Source organism: Taudactylus pleione, unplaced genomic scaffold (genome assembly GCF_031769625.1).
Source record: "Taudactylus pleione unplaced genomic scaffold, aTauple2 ptg000556l, whole genome shotgun sequence".
NCBI classification, from domain to species: Eukaryota; Metazoa; Chordata; class Amphibia; order Anura; family Myobatrachidae; genus Taudactylus; species Taudactylus pleione.
The window spans coordinates 1,695,945-1,723,807 of record NW_028284958.1 but is presented as its reverse complement, the minus strand read 5'-3'; the positions used below and the strand labels follow the sequence as shown (position 1 = coordinate 1,723,807).

At 44.3% G+C, this 27,863-nt stretch overlaps 1 protein-coding gene across 3 annotated transcripts in view; it reads right to left on the bottom strand.

The window, feature by feature from the left end:
• Nucleotides 1–20,746: 20,746 nt before the first annotated feature.
• DET1 (DET1 partner of COP1 E3 ubiquitin ligase) overlaps nucleotides 20,747–27,863 on the bottom strand; it is a 42,477-nt gene continuing 35,360 nt past the window's right edge. For all 3 annotated transcript variants that reach the window (XM_088452658.1, XM_088452661.1, XM_088452660.1), the window contains exon 5: nucleotides 20,747–25,348. In XM_088452658.1, coding sequence (XP_088308784.1) covers nucleotides 25,159–25,348 — 190 coding nt within the window. In that variant the 3' untranslated portion in view covers nucleotides 20,747–25,158. The remainder of the gene's footprint in view (nucleotides 25,349–27,863) is intronic.

Genomic DNA, 27,863 nt, shown 5'->3' with positions numbered 1-27,863 from the left:
TGGAGGGAGGGCAACTCAGGTAAAATAGAGCCAGTTTGTACAGGGGCCTCCAAATTGCCTTTTTTTCCTGCCAGTACAGGTACGGACTGTCTGACATGCCTACTTGGGTGCTGTCAACGATGTAATCCTCCACCATTCTGTCAATGGTGACAGTATCATATGCAGTGACAGTAGACATGTCAGAAATTGTTGCTAGGTCCTTCAGTCCGGAGCAGATGTCCAAACTTGGTCCTGCTTGCCCTGCATCACCACCAGTGGGTTGCTTAGGATACCTAAGTTGTTTCCTGGCAGCCCCAGTTGCGGGAGAAAATGAAGGAGCTGTTGACGTGTCACGTTCCGCTTCAGTTGACAGTGTTTTCACCAGCAGGTCTTTGCACCTCTGCAGGCTTGTGTTGGCCGGAAAGAGAGACACCACAATGGCTTTAAACCTAGGATCGAGCACGGTGGCCAAAATGTAGTGGTCTGATTTCAACAGATTGACCACCATCGAATCCTGACAAAGCGAATGAAGGGCTTCATCCACAAGTCCCACATGCCGAGCGGAATTGCTCCGTCTTAGCTCCTCCTTCACTTTCTCCAGCAGCTTCTGCAAAAGCCTGATGAGGGGAATGACCTGACTCAAGCTGGCAGTGTCTGAACTGACTTCATGTGTGGCAAGTTTGAAGGGCTGGAGAACCTTGCACAACACGGAAATCATTCTCCACTGCGCTTGAGTCAGGTGCATACCCCCTCCTTTGCCTATGTCATAGGTGGATGTATAGGCTTGAATAGCCTTTTTCTGCTCCTCCATCCTCTGAAGCATATAGAGGGTTGAGTTCCACCGCGTCACAACCTCTTGCTTCAGGTGATGGTGGGGCAGGTTCAAGAGTGTTTGCTGGCGCTTAAGTCTTCGGCACACAGTCGCTGAATGGCGAAAGTGGCCAGAAATTTTTTGGCCCACCCAAAGCATCTCCTGCACGCCCCTGTCATTTTTCAGAAAATTCTGCACCACCAAATTTATTGTGTGAGCAAAACATGGGATGTGCTGGAATTTGCCCAGATCTAATGCCCACACAGTATTGGTGGCATTGTCAGATATCACAAATCCCCAGGAAAGTCTAAGTGGGGTAAGCCACTGGGCAATGATTTCCCTTAGTTTCTCTAAGAGGTTGTTGGCAGTGTGCCTCTTACTTAAACCGGTGATACACAGCATAGCCTGCCTTGGAACGAGCTGGCATTTCTGAGCTGCTGCTACTGGTGACGCTGCTGATGTTGCTGCATAAGGCAATACATCTACCCAGTGGGCTGTCACAGTCGTATAGTCCTAAGTCTGCCCTGTTTCACTTGTCCACATGTCCGTGGTTAAGCAGACAATGGGTACAACAGCATTTTTTAGGACACTGAGGACACTTTTCCTGATGTCTCTATACATTCTTGGTATCGCCTGCCTAGTGAAGTGGAATCTAGATGGGATTTGTTACCGGGGAAACACTACCTCCATCAATTGTCTAAATCCCACTGCACTAATGGCGGATACCGGACGTACATCTAACACCAACATAGCAGTCAAGGCCTCAGTTATCCATTTTGCTTCAGGATGACTGCTGTCGTACTTCATCCTCCTCGCTAAGGACTGTTTGAGGGTCAATTGTTTAGTAAAAGTAGTGGTGTTCCTACTTCCTCTCTGGGATGAACGACTCCCAGCAGCAACAGTAGCAGTGGCAGCAGTAGGCGTAGCATTGCAGGATCCTCCGGAGGAATCTCGGATAGGAGAGTCAGTCATGCCAGTGACATGGCCTGCAGGAATACTTCCGATCCTGACTAAGGAGGAAATTGACGAGGAGGGAGTTGACGGTGTGGTTTGCAGGTGCTTGGATACAACAGGACAAAGGGATTTAGGTGTCCCTGGACTGCTTACGGTCTTGTTTCTGAACTTGACAGTAACTTTTTATGAACGCGCTGCAGGTGACATATAAGGGAGGATGTTCCTAGGTGGTTAACATCCCTACCCCTACTTATTTCACCTTTACATATGGTACATATGGCAAGACAGTTGTTGTCTGGATTTGGATAGAAATATTGCCAGACCAAAGAGGTGAAATGTTTGGTCTTCTGCCCAGGCATGACCGTGATGGGCTTATTCATCCCACGGACAACAACTGTCTCCCCCGGAGCCTGATTTAAACAAACCACATCACCATCAGAATCCTCCTTGCCAACTTCCTCCTCAGCGCCAGCTACACCAGTATCCTCATCCTGTTGTACTTCAACAGTGACATCTTCAATTGGAATATCAGCAAGTGGACTGTGGGTGCTCCTTCCAGCACTTGCAGAGGGCATGCAAATGGTGGAAAGAGCCACCTCTTCCCGTCCAGTGTTGGGAAGGTCAGGCATCGCAACCGCCACCACACTTGGACTCTCCGTGGGAATTTGTGATATCTTCTTAGAATGCACAGTTCTTTGCTGTGCTTTTGCCAGCTTAACTCGTTTGATTTTTGTAGTGGGAGGAGGGCTTCCATCGTCATCTGAAGCTGAACCACTAGTCATTAACATAGGGAAAGACCTTAGCCGTTCCTTTCCACCGTGTCGTAAATGGCATATTGGCTACATTTATTATTATATTACGTTTCTCCTCAGATGATTTAAATGTTTTTTTTAAGGTCATTTTCCTGAACTTTGTCATTTGGGATTTTATATGCCCTCTACTATGACATTGGGCATCGGCCTTGGCAGACGACGTTGATGGCATTTTATCGTCTATGTTATGACTAGTAGCAGCAGCTTCAGCACTAGGAGGAAGTGGTTCTTGATCTTTCCCTGTTTTATTTTTATTGGACAACGTTTGGTCCTCCATTTTTGTTATATTGATATATACGTGGGGCTAAGGCGCACACAAACACAGAAAAGAAGAATTTTTTAATTTTTATTGGAGTGCACTTTGGGGGTTACACCACCCTTTAACAGACTTATGACACAGGCGCATGCTTGGCGCTGCTCTTTTGTTGATGCACGTGCGGCTACAGCGCATACAATTCACAACACAGAAAAGAAGAATTTTTTTATTTTTTTTGGAGTGCACTTTGGGGGTTACACCACCCTTTAATAGATCAGCCAGCCAGCCCTTTACTTATGACAGAGGCGCACGCTTAGCGCTGGTCCTTTGTTGATGCACGTGCGGCTACAGCCCACACAATTCACAAACACAGAAAAGAAGATTTTTTTTTTTTTTGGAGTGCACTTTGGGGGTTACACAACCCTTTAACAGACTTATGACAGGCGCATGCTTGGCGCTGCTCCTTTGTTGATGCACGTGCGGCTACAGCGCACACAATTCACAACACAGAAAAGTGTTTTAATTTTTTTTGGAGTGCACTTTGGGGGTTACACAACCCTTTAAGAGATGAGCCAGCCGGCCCTTTACTTATGACACAGGTGCACGCTTGGCACTGCTCCTTTGTTGATGCACATGTGGCTACAGCCCACACAATTCACAAACACAGAAAATATATATATATTTTTTTTGGAATGCACTTTGGGGGTTACAGCACCCTTTAACAGATGAGCCAACTGTCCCTTGATTTATGACACAGACGCACACTTGGCGCTACTTTGTTGATGCACGTGCGGCTACAGCGCACACAATTCAGAAACGCAGAAAAAATAATTGCTTTTTTGCACTTGGGGGGAGCACCCCTGATGGACAGATCACCCCCTGGACAACACTACAGCAGCCCTTTAGGACTACAGCCTTTATGGGACACTGCAAAACACAGCCCAGCCAGCCCCTATAGACTTTGGAGTGGACACAGTCCCTATGGACAACTGACTGCACAACACAGCCCAGCCAGCCCGTATGGACAACAGCAGCACAACACAGCCCAGCCAGCCCCTACGGACAACAGCAGCACAAGAACAGCCCAGCCAGCCCCTATGGACTTTGGAGGAGTGGACACAGCCCCTATGGACAACAGCAGCATAACACAACACAGCCCAGCCAGCCCTAACTCCCACCCTCCCTCTTCACTGTCCACAGCCGGAGTGAGAAATGGCGCCGACGCGGGGACCTTTTATAGGATCCAAAACCTGCGAGATCTGACACCGGGATGATGACGTTTTGCCTCGATTTCAGATCCGAGTCAGGTGGGAAAACTCGAGCCTGACTCAGATCTGACTCCGATTGGGGGTCTCGGATTTCAGAAATCCGAACCCGCTCATCCCTAGTTAAGACTTTTGAGGAAGCCGCTGAACAAGTGTGGGAAGCGGAGAAACGCATAAAGTGACCCCTCTGGCCCAGTGGAGAACACTTCTGTTATAAACCCATCACAACGGACAAAAGCAGCCCTCACTTTGACTGCAAAATAGGAACTACCAGCAGTACGGACAGAGGTAAGAGACTGGCTTTCTGCTTCATATACCGGTATTACATAATATTAATACAGCACATGTGGGGGGACTGCTTTACAGAATCTATTTTCTCATTGTTGTGGATAAATCAGTACTGACCACCCCTAACACAGCACATGTGGGGACTGCTTTAAAGAAACTGCCTTCTCCATGTTGGGGATAAATCAGTACTGACCACCCCTAACACAGCACATGTGGGGACTGCTTTAAAGAAACTGCCTTCTCCATGTTGGGGATAAATCAGTATTGACCACCACTAACACAGCACATGTGGGGACTGGTTTAAAGAAACTGCCTTCTCCGTTTTGGGGATAAATCAGTATTGACCACCACTAACACAGCGTATGTGGGGACTGCTGCCTTCTCCGTGTTGGGGATAAATCAGTATTGACCACCACTAACACAGCGTATGTGGGGACTGCTTTAAAGAAACTGCCTTCTCTGTGTTAGGGATAAGGCAATACTAACTGCTAATATGTTCAACAAAAATACTTCAGCAGTTATGATGGAATAAGTGGACTATTATAAGGCCACCATCAGTACTTACCTTAATAAGAGGTGGGACAGTTACAATTGCTCCTCATCAGTAGAATTTTCTTTACTAACAGACTATCCGTGCATCTGAATTACATAACTAGTTCATGATTGATAATATATTTATTTGAATTGATTTTAATTGAAGATGTGGTTTATGTAACTACTTTTATGTATTTGTGTGTTTCACCAGCTGAGTGATAATATTGTGATGTAACTTAGTCTAATTCATATTCGAAGCACAAGTCCCTGGATTCAAATCCCGCCGTTGCTTTATGCTATATCCCGGGATCCTGCTTATCCCAATCCCATGATTGGCTTCCCTAGTAAGCAGCTGCTTCCTGGTGGGTTGCAGGTAAAAATTTAAAGCGGCACCTAAAAGCCGCTGCTTTGTGAATGAAGTCCCATGTCCTTATACTCTCTGCTCAACTCATTTCTCTCCCCCATTGTCTTTCTCTCCTGCCATGACCAAGCTGTTTCCCTATTCAATGTCTCTTCTCACTCCATACTGTGCTCCCTGCTTGGATATTGCAAGGAGTCACCACTTTGCTTGCTGCACATATTGATTGTTCTTATCTACACTACTCTGTCTATATTATTCCTGTGCCATTGTCATTTTACATTCATTCCATAGAAATTCCTACCTGCATTGCCATTGCTTTTTACCATTGTTTCACAACTATGCAAGTTTAGCAGTGTTTATTTTAGTATTATATTCCTGTACCCATAACAGCTCCATGTTATTCATCTTCATAATCTACTATTCTAGCTGTGCTTATATATTTACCAGCACTGTTCTTTTTATCTGCATGTTTGACATTTTTACTGCACTGTTTGTATATCACACAGTCACCATTGCTACTACAGTTTATCTTCTCCCTTATCTACACCATGTTTTTTTTTCCAACTTGCCCCTTCTCACAACTAGATAATCCTCTCTACTTTATTATTATTATTATTATTATTATTATTATTATTATTATTATTATTATCATCCTTTATTTATATGGCGCCACAAGGGTTCCGCAGCGCCTTACAAAGTTCAAAAACAAAGTACAGAAACAGTACATAAACAGTTGAACAGAACAAGAAAACACTGACATACAGTATAAGACATTACAAAACAAGTACATGGTATATAAACATTGCTGCAACAGTAGCAGGATGGCAAAAGTCAAGGGTTAGGTGCTGTTATAAGGAGTATAGAGTAGATAATATAAGTAAAGGAAGGAAAAGCACCTGAGGGAAGAGGGCCCTGCTCGTGAGAGCTTACATTCTAAGGGGTAAGGGCATACAGACAGGGGTGACACAGATGGGGTAGACAGTGAGCATGGAACAGAGGGTTAGAATGACAGATGGGTGGATTCCAGTTTTACATTATGTGAACAAGTAAGATGGAGCAAGATTTACACCTCTGACATTCTACTTTATGTGACAGTATTTGTAGGTGTCTGTGGAAAGCCATGGTTGTTACTGTATGGTTAAGGTGTGAACCAGCAGTCTCAGGTAAATGTAGAAATTTGTGAAAGTCGTAGTTGTAAAGAGATGTTCAGATGTAAAATAAGGATAAGTAGTGATAGAGTGTGGATTCCATAAGGCACATTTATTGATTTGGAGGGTGATGGGGGACACATGGGGTTTGCAGGGTATTTATTCCATATTAAAACCGCTGTGTGTGTGTGGGGCCTGGATTTGGTGATATGTCACCAGATAATAAAAGCAGAAGGATAGAGAAGTAGATAAAGTTGTAAAAATTTCATGAATTTTAGGAGGAGGGGAGTGAATCAATGCGACTGCAATGAGCACAGAGAGGTGATATGCAGGGAGAGTTAAGGATGTTATATCCTTAGAGAAAATATAAAGAATAGCTTTGATGAAAAGAAATGTGTAGTACATGGTATTAGGTTTGTTACTTTAAAACTGATTTCCTTAAAATTTGTCTAAATCTGAAATTACCTCAGTTGTTGGTCAATGTTTGTTCAACTGTTTGATTAACTGTTATGTAATCACACTTTGTGCCTTTAACACTTGGTGCTTTTAACCCCAGCTGCCCCTATACTGAATATAAAGGAGTTGTATCCTTGATTAAGACAGGCTACATCTGACTCAATTGGTCTGCTGATTAAAGGAGATCATTTGCTCTGAGATAACTACCACCTGTTCCCACCTCTGTCCTTCCCCCTAGACTACTCCATCTCCTCCTCTCCCTGTCCCTTACAGCCCTCTGGCACTCTCCCCCACTACCCCATTCCATCATTTTAAATTACTTCTCTACCACCAAGGTCCTGCTACCCCACCACTAAGCCCTATCCCCTTGCCTCTCTCCTAGTCACCTCTTCTCACATCCAGTGGTATCACACTAAACTCCCTCCTTGATCACCACCTGCAGTTTCCCTTCCTCAATCAGTAGCCCGTACCATTCCAACACTTTCTTCCTCTCCCTGCTCCAAATAAATCCAACCTACGCAATGCAGCAAATCTGATAATCTCGTGCACATCTCCCCCCTTTACTGTGTCCCTCTTTCCTGTGCCCTCTGGAATTCCAGATATGTCTATAGCAAACTGATCCTCACCCATGACCTTTTCATCTCCAACTCCCGAAATCTCCTAACCATCACTGAATCCTGGATTTCCCACTTCTCCCACTGCACTCTCCTCTGGTGGACTTGCATTCTCTCATACCCTCCACCCTGGAGCTCAGCCTGATGGTGGTGGTGTAGGGGTCCTTTTGTCCCCCTGCTGCTCCTTCCAACTCATACCCTCAGAACCATCCCTTTCATTCTCTTCCTTCAAAGTTCATGCTATTTGCCTCTTCCAACCTGATCACCTTCAAGTACATGTCATCTATCATTTCCCTGGCCCTATCTCCAAATTCCTTGACAACTTTGCTTTCTGGCTCCATCACCATATACTGATCACCTTCAAGTACATGTCATCTATCGTCTCCCTGGTCCTATGTCCAAATTCCTTGACAACTTTGCTTTCTGGCTCCATCACTTGCTCTTTTCCTAACCTCATCTTAAGTGACTTCATATATCGATCTCCCTACTGATCCCACTGCCTCTAAGCTCCTTACCCTCACATTATTATTTGGTCTCTCTCAATGGACCTCCTCACCCTCCCATGTAAGTGGATACTCCTTTAATCTGGTCTTCACTCACCGTTGTGATATCCCTGACTCTGACCATTATCTTCTTTCTCTAAACGTATCTCTCACTCATTCTCCACCTCTGCCTCCCAAAGCTACCATCACCAAGCGTAACCTTGAGGCTATTGACACTATGAGGTTTATTTACTAGGTGTCAGGTTCTAAAACCTGGCGCTTCCAATCGTTTTGATGCCCGAAATTTAAAGGGCAAATGATATTACTAGCAAAACACGGATAGTAAGAGCATAGCCATTTTAAATTTTGCCCATAAATACAATCGGAAGCACTGGGTTTTAGAACCCGACATTTAGTAAATAAACCTGTATGTACTTATTCTCTTTGCTCAACTCACTTCTCTTCCCCATTGACTCTTTCCTGCCATGACCAAGCTGATGCCCTATATTATGGGGCATATTCAAGTAGGTGCGAGAATAGCAAAAATCCCGCACCTGCAGGGTTTTTCCCAATTTTTTTCAGGAATTACACTGGGACCCCTGCAGCCCCCCCCCCACCAATGACTAATTAAGCAATTGGAAGTTTCCAATTAGCACAATAGATGCTCACCTTCTGGCAGTGCTAGTTTCTCTCCTCCAAGGCACTTCATTCATTGATATTGCACCCTGACGACGGGGTTCTGTGTAGCCCAGAAACATTAGTGAAATTGCACTGCATCCATAATATATTCCACTGTGATCAACCCTGTTAGTGTCGTGCCTGTTATTTTCCACAATGTGGATATACCACTTCGTACTCTGGATTATGAAGCAAGGGCACCCAGGTGGATGTATTTTATAAGTAAAGGAGAGTGCTGAACCCTGTTTAGCATATACAGCAGATAAAATTAGTATTGAACACATCAACATTTTTCTCAGTAAATATATTTGTAATGGGCTATTGTAATTCAATTTTCACCAAATGTCAGCAACAACCCATGCAATCCACACATGCAAAGAAATCAAACCATAGCTGTCCATAAATTAAGTTGTGTGTAATAATGTGAAATGATTACAATAGCCCCATCACAAATATATTTACTGAGAAAATGTTGATGTGTTCAACACTTATGTTACCCGCAGTATATATGTACATATACATATATCACACACATGCATATATAGATTTTGTAATGCCCTTTATAACTTTGATTTTATATATATATATATATATATAAATATATATATATATATATGCGATTGTATTGCCCGGCACTCCAAGGATAGGGAAGTAATGTTGTGGTGCCTTCCTGGGATGACGACGCATCCATATAAAGCCAATGGGTGAAAGGAAGCAAGCTTCAGTTCTTCAGTCTTGATTAAAGGCAAATATAAATATAGGAATAAAGGACTTTTATATTTTACTTTAATCAAGGCTGAAAAGTGCTTCCTTTCACCCATTATATATATATACTTAATTGGTCTGTTTCGTTTGTCTGTCTGTCCGGTTATGCATTCGGACACCCCTGCAGGTTGTAGGGGGGTTAGGGTCCCGGTTGGAGCTCACGGCGGAGTGCGCCAGGTAGAACTATGACCCAAGGAGCCTGTGCCTTCCACTGGATGGATTTGAATGACATCACATTCTTTGGATGAAGACTTCACAGAGTGGTAACAGTGGGTCAGAGAAGACATACTAGGAGGTTGAGGTCCTGGTTGGACCTCCTGTGGGTGTATGCTGGGCAGAACTTTGACCCGGGGAGCCTGTTCTGGGCATTCCACTGGATGGATTTGGATGAAAACTTCACAGAGGGGTGGAAATTGGTCTGGGATGCCTAATGGAGTGGTTGGGGTCCCGGTCAGACCTCACGGTGGAGTGCACCAGCCAGAATTTTGACCCAGGTAGCCTGTTCTGGCCCTTCCACTGGATGGTTTTGGACAACATCACATAATTTGGATGAAAAATCTCACAGAGTGGGAACATTGGATCTAAGAAGACATACTAGGAGGTTGAGGTCCCGGTCAGACCTCTCATTGGTGTACGCTGGGCAGAACTTTGACCCGGAGAGCCTGTTCTGGGCCTTCCACTGGATGGATTTGGATGAAAACTTCACAGAGGGGTGGCAATTGGTCTGAGATGCCTAATGGAGTCGTTGGGGTCCTGGTCAGACCTTACAGAGTAGTGCGTCGGGAAGAACTTTTTCCCAAGAAGCCTGTTCTGGACCTTCCACTGGATGGATTTGGACGACATCACATAATAAAACTAAGTAACTTGAAGATTTAAACCTGGGTAACACCGGGTACTTCAGCTAATATATATATATATATATATATATATATATATTTTACACACATACTGTATATATATTCACATACAAGTGTGTGTGTACATACTCATATATATATATATATATACACACACATACACACACACACACACACACATATATATACGGTCGTCACATTACTTCCTACATTTGACGTCGGCATTGTGTAGCCCATGAAGTACGTCCTGTCCATAGACTGGCTTGGTGAGTATAGAAGGTATGTGATAAGCCGTCTGCACACATATCACTCGTTGCTGTCATGGGCAGAAGGGGCGATTTATCAGAGTTGCAAAAAGGAATGATTATTGGCTTTCAAGCCAAGGGTGGCAGTATTTCTGAAACAGCGGAGTTTGTGAACTGTTCCCGTGCTGCTATGGTGAAGGTGTAACGTGGACAAATGGCACCATTGCAAATAACCATCGTGGAAACTGCGAATAACCACGTGCCACTGTTGTGAGAGGTGAACATCGGCTATGAAGGTGCGTTAGGGCCGACCGACACGCTACAGTGGAGCAGCTCACCATCAAAATTGACAGTTCGGCAAACCCTGCTGCGCATGGGGCTCTAAAGCAAACGGATGGTCACTGCACCTATGCTAATGAAGATGCATTGGCGGAAAAGGCTTTCATTTTCACGCCTGTATCGGAATTGGGCCTCCGCTGATTGGCGAAGGGTTGCCTTCTCCGATGAGTCACGTTTGCTGCTTTATCATACAGATGGATGTTGGCATGTGGACTGGATTTATTCGGGACTTGTATTATTGTGTGTGTATATGATATATTTATAGTGTAGGTCCCCCTCATCCAGTCAAAACAGCTCTCTCCCGTTGAGGCATGGACTCCACAAGACCTCTGAAGGTGCCCTGTGGTATCTGGCACTAAGACATTAGCAGCAGATCCTTTAAGTCCTGTAAGCTGCGAGGTGGAGCCTCCATGGCTCGGACTTGTTTTCCAGCACAACCCACAGACGCCTGGATTGAAATCTGGGGCATTTGTAAGTCAAATCAACTCCTACTTTTTTTTTTTTTTTTTTGTCATTTTCCTCAAACCATTCCTGAACATTTTTTTGCAGTGTGGCAGGGCACATTACCTTGTTGAAAGAGGCCACTGCCATTAAGGAATACCATTTCCATGAAGTGGTGTACTTGTTTAGGTAAGTGGTACGTGTCAAAGTAACATCCACATGAATGACAGGATCAAAGCTATCAAAGCTATCCCAGCAAAACATGCCCAGGGCATCACAGTGCCTACACCGACTTGCCTTATTATCATACTGCTACTTGGTTCCATCTTTTCCTCAGGTAAACGACGCACAGGCACATGCACAGGATGTAAAAGAAAATGTGATTCATCACACCAGGCCACATTCTTCATACTCATCTCTTCATAATAGCCTATTCGTCTCACTCATACCTTATTTTACTTTACTCTTCTGAACTCCCATCTATTCTCCTTTCTAGGTCACCCCTCCCCTCTTAAGGTGGGTACACATGTAGCGATATTAAACAGCGATTTGAACAATATTGTTAAAATTGCTCATTTAAAAAGGTCCCTACCAACTTACCATCGACCAGCGATGCGCGGCCCTGTATGGAAGATAGCGATATAGTCCATCGGCCGTGCATGCCGGTCAACTTGCTTGAGGGTCACTATAGCCATCGGTAAGTATGTGGCGTGCCTGGGTGATCGATATTGATCACCCAGCACAACAGGGAGGGTGCACAACGATCAGCCATAGCTGATCGCTATGTGTGTATGCACCATTAGACTATAAGCCATAATGGTCAGGACTTTGTTCACTTCTCCTAGCATTATCCTTCTTACCAGTGCACCCTGTTCTCCTGACTCCCCAGGCACCAACAACTCTGATCCTGTGTGTCCACCCACTTGTTGGGTATTATTACTTCTTTACTAGCCAGTATGAGACACTCTACCCTTCTCACTTCTCCATACTACACCTTTGGGTATATCTTTTGTTAATAGCGGTCCTATGTATTTTTGTACAATTGTATTGTTAACCGCTGTACAGAGCTACAGCAACCTTGTGGCGCCATATAAAAAAATAAATATTAGAATTATATATCTGACCAATGAGAATCAGAGACAACTTCAGATACTTTAAAAACTTTATTTAAAGTGTTCTGAGGCATGGATGGGACCAGCATTTGGAAGGTGTGCTAGCTCCTATAGTGCCATTTGGAGGATATTGGGGTACCTCCAGGTGAGTTGGCTCTCCACTTAGATATGCTACATGATAATAGCACATACATTTATATAACGGTATGCAGTTGTATCACCCAAAGTGGGTGCTATTATGTAGCGGTAGCGACCACCGTACAGAGACGCTTGACATGGCCCAGATGGCTTAAACATATCTTTGCAAATACAGTATATGCAACAAAATTCTCTGGATTTCTATTATCATGTAGTATTTAAATCATATTGATCATCTTTTGAAGTTTTGCTGGGGAACCCACCCCCGAGCCACAGGCACCTCAGTTGGTAAGTAGCCAAGGCCGGAGGAGGACAAAAAAAAAACAGAAGGAAGATTGGAACACACAAGAACCATACTCAGAAAGGGAGACGAAAACCGGTGACCAGCCACATAGCCCATATGAAGCCAGGTGCATCAGAGCGGGCGCCCTGTAGACCCTATGGACTTCATAGAAACTAGAGATGAGCGGTTCGGATTCTGTGGAATCCGAACCGCTCCGAACATTGGGGATCCGAGTCCACCCGAACCCTGTTCGGGTGTTCACCGCCTGACTCGGATCCCCGTTCGGGGCCGAACGGCGGCCGCCTGATGTCGGATTCTCACTAGAGAATCCGACATCAGGTCTCCTCGCGTGTAGGGCAGAGCGCAGTGATAGCGCTCTGCCCTACACAGACACAGACACACAGCCGCCAGCGGCAGCTGTGTGTTTGTTACAGCAGCCAATGAGAGTCACACAGACTCTCATTGGCTGCTGCACGGAGGGAGCCGGCTGGAGCTCACACATGAGCTCCGTCTTCCGGCTCCCTCCTCAGCGTGTGACAGAGCGGACGGCGCGGGAGCGGGGATACAGGTAAGTTTTATTTTTTTTATTTTTTTACTTGTCAAAGGTCCGGGGGCGCTACTGGGGGGGGGGGGGTCTGCACTACTGGGGGGGTCTGCTACTGGGGGGGGCTATACTACTGGGGGGGCCATACTACAGAGGGGCCTGCTACTGGGGGGGCTATACTACTGGGGGGGGGTCTGCACTACTGGGGGGGGTCTGCTACTGGGGGAGGCAATACTACTGGGGGGCCATACTACAGAGGGGCCTGCTACTGGGGGGGCTATACTACTGGGGGGGGGTCTGCTACTGGGGGGGCCATACTACTGGGGGGATCTGCACTATTGGGGGGCCATACTACAGAGGGGCCTGCTACTGGGGGGGGGCTATACTACTGGGGGGGTCTGCACTACTGGGGGGGGTCTGCTACTGGGCAGGGCTATACTACTGGGGGGCCATACTACAGAGGGGCCTGCTACTGGGGGGGGCTATACTACTGGGGGGGGTCTGCTACTGGGGGGGCCATACTACTGAGGGGCCTGCTACTGGGGGGGCCATACTACTGGGGGGGCCTACTACAGGGGGGGCCATACTACAGGGGGGGCCCATACTACAGGGGGGGCCCATACTACAGGGGGGGCTACTACTGGAGCAGCCTACTACTGGGGGGGCCTGCTACTGGGGGAGCCATACTACTGGGGGAGCCATACTACTGGGGGGGCATACTACTGGGTGGCATGCTAATGGGGGGCATACTACTGGGGGGGCCTGCTAATGGGGGACATACTACTGGGGGGGCCTGCTAATGGGGGACATACTACTGGGGAGCATTCAACTGGGGGCACTGCATAGTGGACCGTACTACTAAGGGGACTGCATAGGGGGCACCACTGCTGGGGGACATTGTGTAAGGGACACCGCTACTGTGGGCATTGTGTAAAAGGGTCACTACTGTGGGCATTGTGTAAAAGGGGCACTACTGTGTGTCGTAACATAAATAAGAGACACTACTTTATGGTGTAATGTGAATCAGGCCCTATGTGCGGTGTAATGCTAATAAGATTGTGCACTGTGACTCCTAGGGCCGTAGCCCACTTTGTAAACAAGTACTGTGACTCTGCTGGCCGTACCCCACTGGGTGGGTGCACTACTTTTCATTTCTGCCACTGCTGTGTGGCAATGTGTCATAGATGTGCTTTATACTGTGGTGTCTGTGTCGTTGTGCCGCTGCTTTGTCGCTTAGTAACCAGTCAGCTCACTGCAACCTTTGGCCAATAATGTTGAAAACAATATTATAAGCTGTGATATGGTCTAAATTGACTGGAAATTAATGTTATTGAGGTTAATAATACTCTAGGAAGAAAAAAAAGACCAATTTATGTGATTTTAGCTTTTTTTGTAAAAAAATCCAAATCCAAATCCAAATCCAAAGCCAGTCACCGCAGTTTGGCAAATCCAAATCCAAAGCCGGACGACGAATTAGAACCAAATCCAAATCCGGCAAAAATGGTCCGGCGCACATCCCTAATAGAAACAGATAACAAAAAGGTAAGTTCTTACCATCTCTCTTGTTTTATACTTCAGGGTCCATAGGGGCTTGACCTTGGGGATGTCCCAAAGCGATACAATTAAGGGCGGGGACGCTCTTGTGCTGAAAGGAGAATCCGGCCCCCGAAGGATGCACCCCGAGAGGCGAAGGTGTCAAAAGCATAGAACCTTAGAAAGGTCTGGATGGAAAACCACGTGGCCACCTTACACAGCTGAACAGCCGAGCCGCCACGGCGAGCAGCCCACGAGGGACCCACAGACTGAGTAGAATGAACCTTAACAGAGGCCGGAACAGGCAAACTCTCCTGTGCATAAGCCTCACAAATAACCAAACGAAGGCAATGCGCCAAATTTTTTTTTGCTGGCAGGGCAACCCCTCTTGTGAAAACCAAAAAGGACGAACAAGGAATCTGACTTCTGAATGGAACTAGTCCGGTCCACATAATCTTTGAGAGCACGGACATCATCTAAGGAAGCCTCACCATGCCGTCACAACAATTTCCTGATTAATGTGGAACTTAGAAACCACTTTAGGTAGAAAACCCGGGCGAGTGCGAAGCACTGCCCTGTCCTGGTGAAAAATCAGAAAAGGAGGGCGACAGGAGAGCGCCCCCAATTCTGATACCCTTCTGACTGAAGCAATCACCAGTAGAAAAACAAACAGTCTTAACCGTCAACCATTTGAGTTCCAGTGACTCGAGGTTCAAATGGAGGACCCTGTAAGGCACAATAGCACCACCACCAAATGCCAAGGAGCCACTGGAGGAACAAAGGGAGGCTGAATGCTGAGAACACCCTGGAAAAAGGTGCAGACATCTGGCAGAGTAGCTATCCTACACTGGAACCACACAGATAGTGCAGACACATGAACTTTCAAAGAAGCTAGGCATAAGCCTAGGTCCAAACCAGACTGAAGAAACGCCAACTCCAGAAACTATGATCCTCAGGCGTTTTGTGTTTCTAGACTCACACCATTGAAAATAAGTATGCCACACTCTGTGGTAAGTCCTGGTGGAAGCAGGCTTGCACGCCCGTAGCATTGTGCTGCTGACTGGGCTGGAAAAACCCCGGGACCTTAAAACGGATGTCTCATGAGCCACGCCGTCAAAGAAAGACAACCAAGATCTGGGTAAAGGCAGGGTCCCTGATGCAACAGGTTTTGACGTTAAGGCAGAAGAAACGGAACATCGATGGAGAGGCCCCGAAGATCAGAGCACCAAGGATATCTGGGACAAGCCAGAGCCACCAGCAGAAGCATTCCGCCGTCCTGTTTGAATTTCCGGGGGACCGAGGCAGCAGTGGTATCGGAGGGAATAGAAAGCCAGTTGAAACATTTATTTCACGGATAGCACGTCGATCAGGCTTGCGCCAGTGTCTCTTGTCCTGGACCCGTACACAGACAGCTTGTGACAGAAAGCCATGAGGTCTACCTCCTGCAGTCCCCACTGTCCATGAGTAGTTGAAATAACTCTGGGTGAAGGGACCATTCCCCAGGATGCATGTCGTGACAGCTGAGCAAGTCTGCTTCCCAATTGGGGATTCCTGGAATGAAGACTGCAGAGATGGCCGGAAGGTGGCCCTCCGCCAAGACAGGATGCGAGACACCTCCGACATTGCAGCTCAACTGTGAGTCCCCCCTTGACGGTCGATGTACGCCACCGTGGTGGCGTTGTCGGACTGAACTTGTACTGCCCTTCCGTGAAGTGCATTACCAGACAACTGGAAGGCCCTGTACACGGCCCAAAGTTCCAGAATGTTGATGGGAAGAACCACTTTTTCCACCGTCCAACGGCCCTGAAGTGAAAGTGGACCTGTCACTGCCTCCCATCCCCGGAGACTAGCATCTGTAGTGAGCAGAACCCAGTCCGGGATCCAAAAGGGGCAACCCTTTGTGAGATGTGACGTCTGAAGCCACCAAGCAAACGACAGGCGCACCTCCAGAGACAACACCAGCATCTGAGTCCTGATCCGGTGTGGTAACCCGTTCCATTTGGATAGAATCAGCCCCTGCAGGGGCCTGGAATGAAACTGGGGATACTCCACCATGTCGAATGTCGACGCCATAGACCCCAGAACTCTCATTGCCGAGTAAACCAACACCTGGGAACTCTTAAGACAACTGCTCACTCGTAGCTGTAGGGAGGAAATCTTTTCTGGAGTCAGAAAGATCCTTTGCTGACGAGAGTCCAGAAGGGCTCCCAAATGAACCATCCTCCGTGACCGAATCAGGGAGGACTTCTTCCAGTTTATCAGCCAACCATGCGCTTGCAGACAAGCGATCGTCAGGTGCAGATGTTGTAGAAGTACCTCCAGAGAGCCTGCCAGCAATAGGAGGTCATCCAGATACGGCAGAAGCCATAAACCCTGGCTGTGCAGATGGGCAGCCATGACGCCCATAATTTTGGTGAACACCCATGGAGCTGTGGAAAGGCCAAAAGGGCAGAGCCTGAAATTGGAAGTGAAGCTGGCGTATAGCAAACCTCAGATACCGCTGGTGTGAAGGTGCTACAGGAATATGGAGGTAGGCGTTCTGGATGTCCAGGGAGACCATATAATTCCCCGGTTCCATAGCCAGAATGATGTAACGCAAAGTTTCCATCCTGAATATGGGCACTCTGAGGAACTTGTTCAATGATTTCAGGTTGAGGATAGGCCGATGAGACCCATTGGGTTTCTGAACCAGAAACAAAGAGTAGTAGCCCATCCCGCGTTGAGAAAGCGGAATGGGAACAATGACCCCTGCTTTCAGCAAGAACTCTATGGCTTAATGAATCTGCAAGGCCTTGGTCTTGTCCTGAGAAAGACTCGTGCAGAATAACTGTTGGGGGGGGGGTCTGTGATGGAAGGAAAGGGCGTACCCCTGAGAGACCACTTCTCGTACCCAAGCATCTGTGGTGGTATTGCACCAGCACTGGGCGAATTGAAGAAGTCGGCCTCCCACTTTGGGATTCCCCAGAGAGGCCCGTCCCATCAGGCTGGAGGCTTATCCTATGGGTTGGAAGCAGGGCGTCTAGTGCTCCAGGCCTGCTTCTTTGGTTTAGGGGCAGCCTTGGTTGACAACTGCCTCGGGAAGGACTGACCCTTGGACTTACGCAGAGTATGAAAGGACCGAAAGGCTGAGGTCCTAGCCTTAGAAGGCGCAGCTGCTGATGGCAGAAACGCCGATTTAACCTGGCAAAGTCTATCAACAATTTTGTCCAGGTCAGGACCGAACAAAATCTCCCCATTAAAGGGTAAGGCCTCCAGGCCCTTCTTGGAATCCGCATCCGCTCTCCAAGAACAGAGCCACAAAGACCGGCGAGCAGAGACCACCGCCGCTGAAACTCTGGAAGTCAGAAGCCTGGCATCCAAAGACGCTTCTCTAATATAGGAAGCGGCATCCCTCATCTGTCCCACTAAAGCTATCTGAACATCCGGAGCTTCATCAGGAAAAGTATCTTACAGTACATTGTCCCAGCTCTCAATGGCTTTAGCCACCCAAGAGATGGCCATGGATGGATGGGCCACTGCCCCAGAGAGAGAATAAATGGATTTTAAACAAGTCTCCACTTTCCTATCTGTGGGATCCTTTAGGGATGAAATGGATGGCATAGGCAAGGTAGCACTCTTGATTAAGCGAGTAACATGAGAATCCACCGCAGACGGGGTTTCCCACTTTTTGCAATGACTTGTAGGAAACGGATAACTAGATGCTAAACGTTTGAGGCTGGAACCTCTTACTAGGCGACTGCCAAAACTACGCCATATGATCAGTCAGCTGGTCAGATAGAGGAAAAACAGCCAAAGTCACTTTTGTCTGCTTAAAATTTGGATACTTGGACTTAGGGGCTGGGGCGTCATCCTCTAGATCAAGAATGGACCGCACCTCCCGCACATTAATGGAAGATTTCGTCTCCACTTCCCGGGCAGGGGATTCCTAATCAGAGTCCTCAGGCAATTCCCCCTCATCCGAGGACGCATCCGAGTCAGAGTCCGATAGCTGCGCAGACTGGGATGACATAACAGTGCGTTTAGACACCTTTTGAAGTTTGTCACTATGCAACATAGTTTAAAAAGCTGAAGTTGAGGCCGCCAAACTCTGGACTGAACTGGAGAACGCATACACCCATGGTGGTTGACCCGCCTGGAAGTGAATGACGGACTGCTGCGTCACCGAAGGAGACTGAATATACATAGGGAACCCCGTATATGGATTAACAGTCTGAGGCCCAGGGGGAGACTTCAATAATAGTATACCCAGAGTAGGGGGGATGGCTGTTTGGGGTAACCCCTTATGAGAGAGAGCAGTCGGGACCACCAGACGATCCGCGATGTAAGCCAGCACTGAGAAACATCAGCCCAAGGAGGATCCTGTCCCAAAGTTGGGGGGTTAGAGGGACGATGGAACTGACGGCACCTCACACACAGCCCATCCTGTGATAAATCCTCCATATTAAGCCCTGCAGGAGAGCAGAGTGGGAGCCGCAGAACGCTCAACTACATCTTCAGACATGATGTGTGTATATATGTATATTATATATATGTATAATAAATATATATATATATATATATATATATATATATACACACACACACACATATATATATATACACACACACACACAGCAATATATATAGCAACACAACGGGGAAGCTCAGTGTTTGCTCTTGGTGCACCCACAGGCATGCAGCACACAAGCCCACAAATATGGCACCGTGTAGCGCACAACTATGTGACCGACCTCACATATACATGAATTTATATAAGTGAGATCCAAGAAACGCCCTTCCCACACACACCTGCCAGGGCTGTAGGAGAAGGAAAGGGACAGTCAGACTGACAGTAAGTAGAAATAAAACCAGTCAGCATTAGCAAAAGTCACATACAATGCAGAAAGTTAATACTCACTGCACCTTGTCACTACATTCAACCGCCCAGATTCAGTGTCTGGGAGGGCTATAGCGCTGTGTAAGCTGTCCTACCAGGGGAGAGGTACACAAGGGGACCGGTTCACACGCTGCCTGGGAGATCTGCGATGCTGTCAGGGAAGATGGCCACCGGAGACCCCAGAGGAGTGGCCGCAGGAGGAAGCAGCTCAGCATCGTCAGACCCGAGCGGAAATGCGCGCTGAGCTGAGGGGAGGAGCCGCTTGACAGGGAAGGCCTCCTCCCCTGGCTAGCAATTAACCCCAGGGACGCTGGCTCCCGCTGCTGGCATAATTCCCTGGTGGTCTAGTGGTCCCGCGGGGTATTCCTCCGGAGAGGGGGAGCCCACCGCCATTGCTAGCGCCTTCCGTCTGTCCCCAGAGACGACATGTGACCAATAGACACGCAGGTCACCGCAAGCAGTGACCCGCGTCTTACCTGATCCCCGGCGCTCCGGCAGCAGTCGTGGGAGTACCCAGAGCCCGTGCTAGTACAGACTCTGGGGTCCCACCACGATCCCCAGATCTGTACTGGCGTTGCGGCGCCAGCAGGGTGTAGGAGCAGCAGCTTGGACGTCCAATGGACAGTCTGATGCTGCCGCTCTGAAGTCTCAGTTAAAAATAAAAAACTCTAAAAACAAGCTTTGGGGCTGCTAAGCTGCGCTAAGGGTGACCCGACGCTGGCTGGGCACCAACTAAAACTAAGGTGCCTGTGGCTCGGGGTATAGAGGAGGATGGACCCAGTGCATCCTGGGAGCAGCAAACCTGTGTGGTGCCCGTGGATCCAGATCCAGCTATACCCCAAGGTCAACCCTGTGGACCCCCTATGGACCCTGAAGTAGAAAAAAGTATTACAATTATAGCTAAGCAATGAGAATTAGACACAACTTCAGTTACTTTAAAAACTTTATTTAAATTAAAAACATAAATATCTTGACAATCTATACACATGTATACAAAAATACAGTATTGCATATGGTTATAAAATCAACTCTGCCTATTAAAAGATGTAAACTTTACATGATATGTTAAAAGTATCACCTTTGGCATCTGAATTTTTACAATGAGAAACATTTTTCTATACCCTTAATAGAGAATACAGGACTTAAAATAAACACCTAAAAACACCTAAGGGCTAAATGATGAGGCTAGAAAAGATCTATAAAGGCTTACTTGAATTTATTTTATTTTTTAAATAAAAAATATATATGTTTAGCTATATCACGCCCACACAGAAAGATTTCACCTTCAGAAGACAAAGACTCACTGAATACACAAAGATTCAGTTACGTTTCGAGGTTGAAAAGGCATTTGATTTGAAACATGGATTTTTATAGGAGATGTTATTCAGAAAATGGGATTTTTCCTGAGTACTAAGTATATTTTTCATTTAAAGAGACTTATGTACTTAGTCTTACAGCACTCACACAAATACTATACAGAACGATACAAGGTTATTCCACATTCCACTATACAGGGTTTTTCTCTTTTGCGTTTCATTTCATTTTAAGGCCTTCGATTGCATTGTTCATGGAAAAAAGGTGCATTACAGGTATCAGGATTTACTATAAGGCCTTTTACATTTTCAAGCTTGGACAGTACAAAGAAAAAAAAAAATAAAAAATACAGAGCAAAACATAAAATTAGTCTACATGAGGTTTCTTTCACTACGTTGCCAATGGAACACAAGGCATAAACCCACAGAGGAAATAGGACGGCATAGAGATAGACAGACCTCTGTGCAATGATGACTATGCTATCCATAAACAGTGGTTATAAAGGAGTCATGGAAACTCTGAAGCTTAAGGAATGCAATACGAGGACGCTGTCATGTGGTGCCCTGAAGGATTAAATGATCACACACAGGTGGGTTTAAAGTCTTGCCCAAGCTGTGCTTGGCAGGGTGGAGCTGTAAGCGAGCTTGATATAGGGATTCATACTATAAAAAGGTAGTATACCTGGTATTAAGGGAAACTAACCATACTCTATAAATACTGTATGTGTGGTTCTATATAATCAATGTTTATTTTAATTTTATTCTAAAGTGAGTGATCAACTAGAACTTTTAACAAAGGGATCAATAATCCCTATGTCACGCATGAGGAGTTCCGCTCACTGAACAGATTGGTATAACAATATCTATGGGGCCAGACCCCTCTTTAAGAGAGGGTGTAACATTTAAATAAAAGCAAAGTATGTTTAAAGTGTGCACATACAATACTTTGGGGCATATGTATCAAAGCTCGATGAGAGATAAAATTGTGAGATATAAATCACCAACCAATCAGCTGCTAACTTACATTTTATAGGCTGTGTTTGAAAAATGACAGGTAGGAGCAGATTGGTTAATAAGGTTTTCTCACAATTTTATCTCTCATCAAGCTTTGCTACATAGGCCCCTTTGTGTGAGGAAAAATGCAAATGATAATTTCAAACATTTGTTGGAAACAAACATTTGTATTTATGCGGGTTTTACTTTAACCAAAGCAAAAAGTCTGATAATGCTAAAATTATTAAAACAAATAGTATATTCAAACATATCCTCCAGTTAACAGGTGACTATGAATGGTTTTTAATACATGCCTTTTTTAAACTAGAGCGGCTTTTAACATAATAGATTTTCACATTCTACGGGAAGTATACAAAATTTGTCATTTGTGTGTTCATGTTACTGTAACAGTTCCTCGCTCCAGCGTGTATTTTTAACGCATGAAGCCACCTACAAGTCCTGACGCTAAACACAAAACTACATGCAAGAAAGTATTTAGCTCACAGCGAATAGGCAGCTGCTCCAGTTAAATTCCAATTGGCTGCTAAGCTATTCAGCTTTATTTTCAAGAGACTATAAAAGATCTGTATGATTAAGTAAATAATGGACATTGGTGTAATATAATGCATTACTATTGAAAATAAAAAAAATCACTGTCAATTTTCTCGATTATCGCTTTTAATCAATGTACATATCTAGGTTACGTGGCTTCTCAATCATAAAAATGCAGGAAATAATCTTGTTAGGGATTTCATGTATCAAAAAAGTGAAGAACCGACACTTGACCCAAATACTTCTATTGCATTTGATTACACTGTCATTTACAATATCAATTTACTGCAATTTGAAGATATGCAAGATCACAAAGGGAAGAATTTCATTTGGCCAGCTGGACGCAATGTGCTGCTTTTCTGGAACAGTACATAGTGTCCATTAGCATTGCAAGTTTCCCTTGCACCCCAGACAGGTGTCTAGGAAAAACTCATTTTGGCAGTACTGCAACTGGCCCTTACTGCCATGCTGAGCAATTGAATTTACCCCATTGCGTGCAGTAGTAATTTATAAAGTATTTGCATCAGAATACCCAATACATGTAGGATATGACAGTGCTCCTTTATTAGCTGTGGCGCTTAGAAGACAGACCAAAACTGACCCTCGAGTGAGTGTACGATATGATGCAAATATTATATTTAAATGGATTTTTAAGAATATATAAAATGGCAGAATAAAGTGGGGAGTGCTATAGTGCATTGGTTCTCAAACTTGGTCCTCAGGACCTCCAAACAGTTTACGTTTTGCAGGTCACCCAGCATGTGCACAGGTGTAATCATTACTCACTGACACATTTTAAAAGATCCACAGGAGTTAATTATTTCACTTGAGATTCTGTGAGGAGACCTGGAAAACATGCATTGTTTGGGGTGCTGGAGGATAGAGTTTTAGAACCTATGCTATAATGTATTACTAATTTTACAAAGCTTATGCTGCGGTTACTAATTAATCTACTGCCAGATGAAAGGAAAAGATATTTCTGAGTTCAGGAGACGTATCTACAGAACTTTCTTAAAGACATTCACAAATCTTACATGTCTCAAACATCTAATGTAAAACATCTATAGGGCATTGTACAGATTCATCTGCAAGAATCTTATAATTACAAAATGGCAGCTTTACTCAAATACTGCATAGTGTGCAAAACTCATGACAAGCATTGTATATTATCTCTACAGTCATTAATATTGTCAGCAGTAATTTTGGCACACCTTCATTCAGCCAAAAATTGCATATTATAAATTAGGACCCTAACGAAGATATGAGCATGATTTGTGAATGGAGTTATGCATGTCTTGTTGCAAGTAGCAGGGAAAAATACAGTTTTTTTTAGGATATTAAGAAGACCTAACAAAAAAAAAAAAAAAAAAAAAAAAGAACCCTGATGTTTTGAACAAAATCATTGACAAATGATATCGTTCAGGCTTAACCACTGAAGTTAAGGACTGAGCGTTCAGCTAGTGTGTGTAGATTTTGCTTAATGCTATATTTAAAATGCACTACACTTACAATGCAACATGCGTAATGAAATTTACTGTAAAAATAGATTTGCAGACAAGGCTATGTTTTATGGGAGCCAAGGAAATACAATTCAATATAATGTTAAGCTTTTAGTATGAGCACTTTACAGACATATGTGGATGTTACGTTTCCTAATGAATGAACTATAACAGAAAAACAATAGATAAGTGCCCTTTTAACAGATTACCAAAGTTTTAGCCTTGGTGCTCATAGGGAGGTCGTAACCCAATGTATACAACATGGAGGAGACACCTTTCACAGTATACCAAGAACACTACTAGACAAAAAATAATTAGAAAAGTAAAATCATGATGAGATTAATAGAACGCTAACCATATGGGCCTTTTAATGATGCTAATCTGAGTTCCAAACAATTTATTTGGCAGTGTTATCGTGCAAGTCTTAAGGCCCCCCCCATACATCAGCAATGGATCAACGCGATTGGATCCGTCGGAAATGCCGACCGGCAGACATCGATGTTCCACGATCTGTCACAGGATCTGTGAAATTCTACCGATCTGCCAATGAGGATCATTTTTTGATTGTGATCGGCAAATCTATGAAATCAAACATGTTTGATTTCACCGATCCGCCATCTCTGGATCGCGGCGAACAGTCTGATGTATGGGGCCTTTACTTTAGGGAGATTCAGATGGGAAATGTGACAATCTTTAATTTCCCGAAAATACCCTACTAAAAAATGTAGCAGTGATTCTTCCACCCTATGACTGCTAAAGAGGTGCTGTATGCAGAATTTTATATTAAATATAAGTGACCGATGGAATTCTGCAATATCTAATATTTCAGTAATTAAGTTGTAAAATAAAATAGCCCTGGCAAGTTTTGCTCCTAAATTAAATACATTTATGTGGTATATTTTGAAATCCTGGATTTTATTGATAATATGGAGAGTAAGCTCTTGAGGTGAACAGTATAATTTTGGTCTCTAGTAAAAACACAAATTGGATAAGATTAAGGCAGCAAGCAGGTCTTGTTTCTGGATTTCCTCTATGTACAGCTGTGTCTCATGTGAAAGTTCACCACATATTCTGCATTAGTCCGCTGCACAGATATCGCAAATGGCTCAAACGGATGAAAAGTGAATGCCACCAGCCTGCGCACTGTGTGGTTGATGGGACGCCCAAGAAGACCAGCTTGGATTTTAAACTTTAAAAGTCCAGAATCTCTTGCATAGAACCTAGAAGACAAACAAATGCATATTATACCAGTAAATAGAATTTCTCATAATATACTACAACCAAGTTTACCAATACGCAAGTAATGTGATGGCAGTATGGTCATAGAGAAGAAAACAATTTTACGCAATTTCTAATTGTAACCAGTACCTTTGTACTACAACAGAATGACTGAAAATCTCAGGACTATACATGGATAATCTAAGACTGTTTCCCAAACGCATTTCTCAGGAAGCACCGACAGCACATGGTTTCCATGTTTCCTAGTTGGTGCACAGGTGTATTCATTACTGGCCGACACATTTTAAAATCTCCACGTGTGTAGCCAATTATTTCACATGTGATTCTGTGAGAAGACCTGGAAAACATGCACTGTTAGTTCTCCCTGAGGAATGAGTTGGAGAAACACTGATCTAAAAAGGAACACGAACCTCATTTGTTCTTTATATAGTTTAAGCACAGGGAACAAACCATGGGAATGTTGTTTGGTTGTGGGAACAGAAAAATGATTTCCAAATCCATACAAGTCTCCTCTCTAACCTTGAACATAAAGTTGCATAAGTAATGATGGTGCTAGGATTTCTTTTGTACACGTACATAGTACATACACATCTATTCAAGAGAGAACAATGGCAGCACTTAAAATTGACTGGTCAACTATCATATGTACATAACAAATTAGAGAGGAGTCCGCACAGAAACTTTTATAGTTTTACATATCTCGTATTGCAGGAACAAACATATGTTCATATAAATCCACAGAGAGTGTTTTTGACTTATCTCAGGTTGGTGGTGCTCCCTAGAGTCTAGTATTTATTATACAAAAGAGTCGACACTTTTTGGGGCACTCATCGATTAGATTATTGCATCATAAAATATAACTTAATTGTTAATCTTAAAATATATCTCCCTAACAAACAGATCACATAGATCTATGTGAAAGTGTGTGTGAAGGTACCAACAGCTGCTCTGAACCTCCATAAGATACATAAAATGGGGAGGACAAGACTCTGTACTTATGATACCTAAAGTTTTGTGGGAATGATGCTCATATAAGGAATAGAGGGTGGTTGATGAGAAAAACATCTCTGACAATAAAAACATCCTTTGTTAGATAATAGGAATTCCCCAATGATAACTGGACTACTTAAGAGTGTTTCTTGATACAGTAATAAACTTTTACAAGTCACTCCCTCTCCGTATACATGATCTTTGAGAATGGTCTTAATACAGAAACTAGTATCTATTGTGCGCTGTGCTGTTTTATACTACACTGCATGTGTGGTGAGGAGACTAAGGGTCTCTCTCACAGTGAGGCGGAAGGATATCGCACATTGCGAAATCCGAATAAAGCAACATTATGGGACTAGAAGAAGATGGCGCTCTCCTCCAGGGTCATCAGCCGCATTATCAGATCGTCTCTATATGCAGTTCAATCTGATGATGCAACTGACGACCCCATGCAGCAGGATACAGCAGGGGCAGACATATCGAGTAGTAGGTGCTGGATTGTGTACCGCCCGCCCGATATATCGGCACGTCGATGGTGGGTCGCCAGTTGGATCGCTGGGTACACATTTAATGTGTACCCATTTTAAGACTAGGGGGTATATTTACTAAAGTGAGAGTTTCTAGAAGTGGAGATGTTGCCCATAGCAACCAATCAGATTCTACTTATTTATCTAGCACCTTCTAGAAGATAATAGCTAGAATCTGATTGGTTGCTATGGGCAACATCTCCACTTCTAAAAACTAATTTTAGTAAATATACCCCTAGGATTGAAGATTACCTACATGAGATGATAGAAGAACTAAAATGAAGCCTCACACTGGCATTTAATCTTTTTCAATATAACTGTTCCTGTAATGTGTTATGTACAGTATATCTTATATTATTATCTATTTGCACTGTTTAAATGTATGGCAGAATCTGTGCTGGGTGGAAATATGTACTGCACATATCCATTGCGAGTCCCACATCAGGATATCTAAGGGTCTGCATAAACACTAATGCTTGGTAAAAAATACAAATGGCATTTTCTGGGAGGGTTTGTTAAATACATATGTACAAATGTTTCATATCTCAACTAACTTCCCACAGCTGTTCATTTAGAGAGACAAATGGTACATAACGTGAAGAAAAATACAGGAACATAAAATAAAGAGGACTAGCTGGAGCTTACAGGTTAAAGGGTTAGTGCTGGAACGAGTGAAACAAGAAGAGCATTTGTACTATATGAGATGCCCAGTATATATTCAAGCAGCCACAATTTCCTTACAATAATAATAATATTATATATATATATATATATATATATATATATATACACACATATATATATATATATCTATATATCAATTTATACCAATATAAAATAGCTAATACGTATGTATTATTAGCAAACCTCAAACTGGAATAGTAAACCTCAAAAAAAGCAGAGTTCAGAATTCAATTTAAGCATTACAAATATTTAAAGTGCTTTAAAAAATAAATAACTCTTAGTGTTCACAGTAAAC